The sequence below is a fragment of the Monopterus albus genome, unplaced genomic scaffold, assembly GCF_001952655.1.
Source record: "Monopterus albus unplaced genomic scaffold, M_albus_1.0 scaffold398.1, whole genome shotgun sequence".
Taxonomy (NCBI): domain Eukaryota; kingdom Metazoa; phylum Chordata; class Actinopteri; order Synbranchiformes; family Synbranchidae; genus Monopterus; species Monopterus albus.
Window position 1 is genome coordinate 12915 of NW_018128278.1, and position 3255 is coordinate 16169.

General features: G+C 45.3%; 1 protein-coding gene across 1 annotated transcript in view; it reads left to right on the forward strand.

The window, feature by feature from the left end:
• cbx6a (chromobox homolog 6a) overlaps window positions 1-3254 on the forward strand; it is a gene marked incomplete at its 3' end in the record, with an annotated part of 3819 nt that extends 565 nt beyond the window's left edge. The window contains exons 2-5 of the mRNA XM_020586210.1: window positions 570-613; window positions 724-789; window positions 1423-1489; window positions 2088-3254. Of these exons, the coding sequence (XP_020441866.1) occupies window positions 570-613; window positions 724-789; window positions 1423-1489; window positions 2088-3254 (1344 nt within the window). The remainder of the gene's footprint in view (window positions 1-569; window positions 614-723; window positions 790-1422; window positions 1490-2087) is intronic.
• Window position 3255: the final 1 nt, after the last annotated feature.

Sequence of the window (3255 nt, forward strand, 5' to 3'; positions counted from 1 at the left end):
CACGTTCCACCCACATTAAAGACTGTGGCGGCTGTTGCTTCTGCAGGGTGTGAAAGATGGTTCACAAAAGATTGGCCCTTCCTCTCATCTGCTGTTGAAGAGGAAGTCTATCACGAAGGAGTTCTGATAGTTTCTCAGTATTTTATTAGTGCAGTGCACACTGGAGAGTCCCTTAAAATACATGCAGGATACCATCGTAAGTAGTTGGTATATACTGTTAACCAGCAGATCCCGTTACTTCTGAAATGCCTGCTAACTTCCAATACTGTAGAACCTGACAAGACCCTAGTTGGAGTCTCCTGGACTGAAACATTAAAATGGTGCTGTGTTGTATGAGACACATGCAGGAATTTATTTATGTGCTATATGTAAAGGATGAAACAAAATCCCAGGAAGTCCCAAATGTATATTAATATTAAGACTAAAGCCTGAACAGCTCAATGGATGCTTCTGCAAATGTATGCCAGATTTAATGGATATGTTTTTTCTTTCAAAGTTGCATGGCCCTTTTGTTACGCTCGAGCTGTGTTTGGTAATCCACCATCTGTGTTGTTGTTTTTTTTACACAGGGAAGAATCGAATACCTGGTTAAGTGGAAAGGATGGGCAATGAAGTAAGTGCCGTTCTTAACAACCCATAACAATCTTTGTGGATTAAATCTAGCTTGGTGTGAAATTCATTGATGGTCAAATGTTTTCTTCATGTTACTCCATCCTTGTTCAGGCACAGCACTTGGGAGCCAGAAGAGAATATTCTGGATGACAGGCTGATACTGGGCTTTGAGCAAAAGTGAGTAAACCTGGTAAATAATGAGTGTACATACACTTTATGCAAAATGTACATCTTATTTTGCGCAGGGTTGTATGTGCTTGTTTGGGTTTGTCAGTGGTTAAATATTTAGGATTTTGGTTTCCAACAGCTTAGTCTTCTTTTTGTATATTGTTGCATGTCTGTACTTAAACAGAACTCCTGTGTATTTTACTGTACTTGTGCTTGCTGCCGATTTCGCATACTTGGTGTTTTTACATTCACCTTTTGTCTGATGGCAAAAAGTTCATGTGAGCTGAAGTTCTTTATGTCTGAAGCCAAGCCTTGAAAGCCTTGTAGTGTTTACAAACAGTTGTTGTTGTTTACAGTAAACTGAATTGGACAGGAAAACTAAAATGTATACCATAGAACAGACACAACTAATATGACATCAAATGGGAAACTAGTGGCGACACGAGTCATAATCTGGGTGTGTGCATACATGGCTTCATATGCTGAGCCTGCTGTCTATGCTCTGTGCCCTAGTTTTTGCTTTGCTCCGTGCTACAACTTTCATCACTGTCTTCTTCTATTTTGAATCAGTTCATTTGTTCACATTGTCTCGTTCATTTTTTTGGCCTGTCTTCTAACTGAATTGCCATTTCCTTTTCTTAGGGAACGGGAAAGGGAATTGCATGGACCGAAGAAACGGGGACCAAAGCCCAAAAACTTTGTTATGAAGGTATATTTTTAGATATTTGCATATTTACATGGATATGAGCTTCTGAGTTTATTTTAATTCTTGTACTTGGAACATGTATCACTGTTAGGAGCACAACAGTGTGTCTTGTTTATAGAACATAATGTGATTAGAAATAAGCACTGTGGGGATGCACTGATGCTGTAATATTTAGTTTTTCCATTTCATTTTTACAAATCAACTTGGAGCAGGGTGTAAAAAAAAAAAAAAAAAAGTTTGAATAAAAAAGTTTGGGTAACCAACATGACCTGCTGTGTGTTTTTGAGCCAAACAATCTTTATAAAAGGTGTAGTTTGAGCTGCACAGGCACTTTAGGATCATTTAGCAACAATGGAGAGTTGTCATTTTAATCACAAATAGTTGATCAGTAGCTTTATTCCTGGACTTTCTGGTTAGCTGTCATCTAAACACAGCTTCCTACTCCCAGTAAGCACAGCACTTTGTGGTTTTCAGGTCAAAAGACCAGATTAAAAGTAAACTAAATTTGAGCTAATTTCAGTTCCTGGCATTGAAATCACATAACATTGTTGTTCCAGCAGCGTTTTAATAGCTATGTCAGTGAGGTCCTGGTTTCTTTCAGGCTCGTTCTCAGAAAGGAGAGACCAGCAGCAGAGCCTCAAACTCCCGCCAGAACACACCCCGGTCCTCTTCGTCTACTTCCAGCCGAGCAGCTCCCTCCTCTTCTGCCTCACCCCATCATTTACCATCTTTGTCCTCCTCCTCCTCAACTGTTGCACCCTCTCCTAAACTCAACTCTCTAGCTGCCACTCACAAGCTGAAGAAAGACATTCACCGATGCCACCGGATGTCCAGACGCCCTCTGCCTCGATCAGATCCCATGGCGCCTACATTCTCCAACCCCAGTGGCTTCCCCTCCCGCATGCACGTCTCCCCCTTCTCTGAGACGGTCCGCATCCTCAACCGCAGAGTCAAACCTCGGGAAGTCAAGAGAGGTCGGATCATCCTTAACCTGAAGGTCATTGACAAGCCAGGTAGGGGTGGCACAGCTGCAAGCAGTAGAAATATTACAGCAGGACGCCAGAACATCCCTTCCCGCAATCGCATCATTGGGAAAAAGGGAGAGGCCCCCTATAGACCTTTCCAACCTCCTCTGAAGATGCTGGGGTTCCCGATGTACGGGAAGCCATTTGGGCTGCAGTGTGGAGGCCCAGTACCTTTCCACTCCCAACCAGGGTCATGCTCAAGCACAGGGGCCAAGGACAGCCACACCACCCCTTCTCAGTACCAGTCACCTCCTTCTCCCTCCAGCTCCAGTGGCTCTGAAGGAAAATCTCCCAGCACCACCTCAGCTGCAAAGTCCCAGCCCACCAACAGAACCTCACCTTCCAGCGAGGGTCCCAAGCCCAGTAAACCTCACACAGAGACCCAGAAGGGCCCGAGCGCCAAGCCATCTGCTCCTGCCCCGTCCTCAGATGCAGACCCTGTGGCATCAGCATCTCCCTTCCTCCCCTCCTCACCCTCATCTTGCTTGGAAGATGAAGAGGAGGAGGGTGCTGTGGACAGCTCAGCGCCCACAGAGGGAAGCAGGAAAAGTCTACGCCAACGTAGGGCTAAACGCCAGGTGCCCACCACACTTCCCTCTGTCACCCCTGGGGACCAGAGACCTTCCCCCACTGAACCGAAAAGGGTGCCTGCTGAGGGAGACCCAGACTGGCACCCTGAAATGGCACCAAGCTGCAAAGATGTGGTGGTCACTGATGTCACCACCAACCTCGTCACCGTCACCA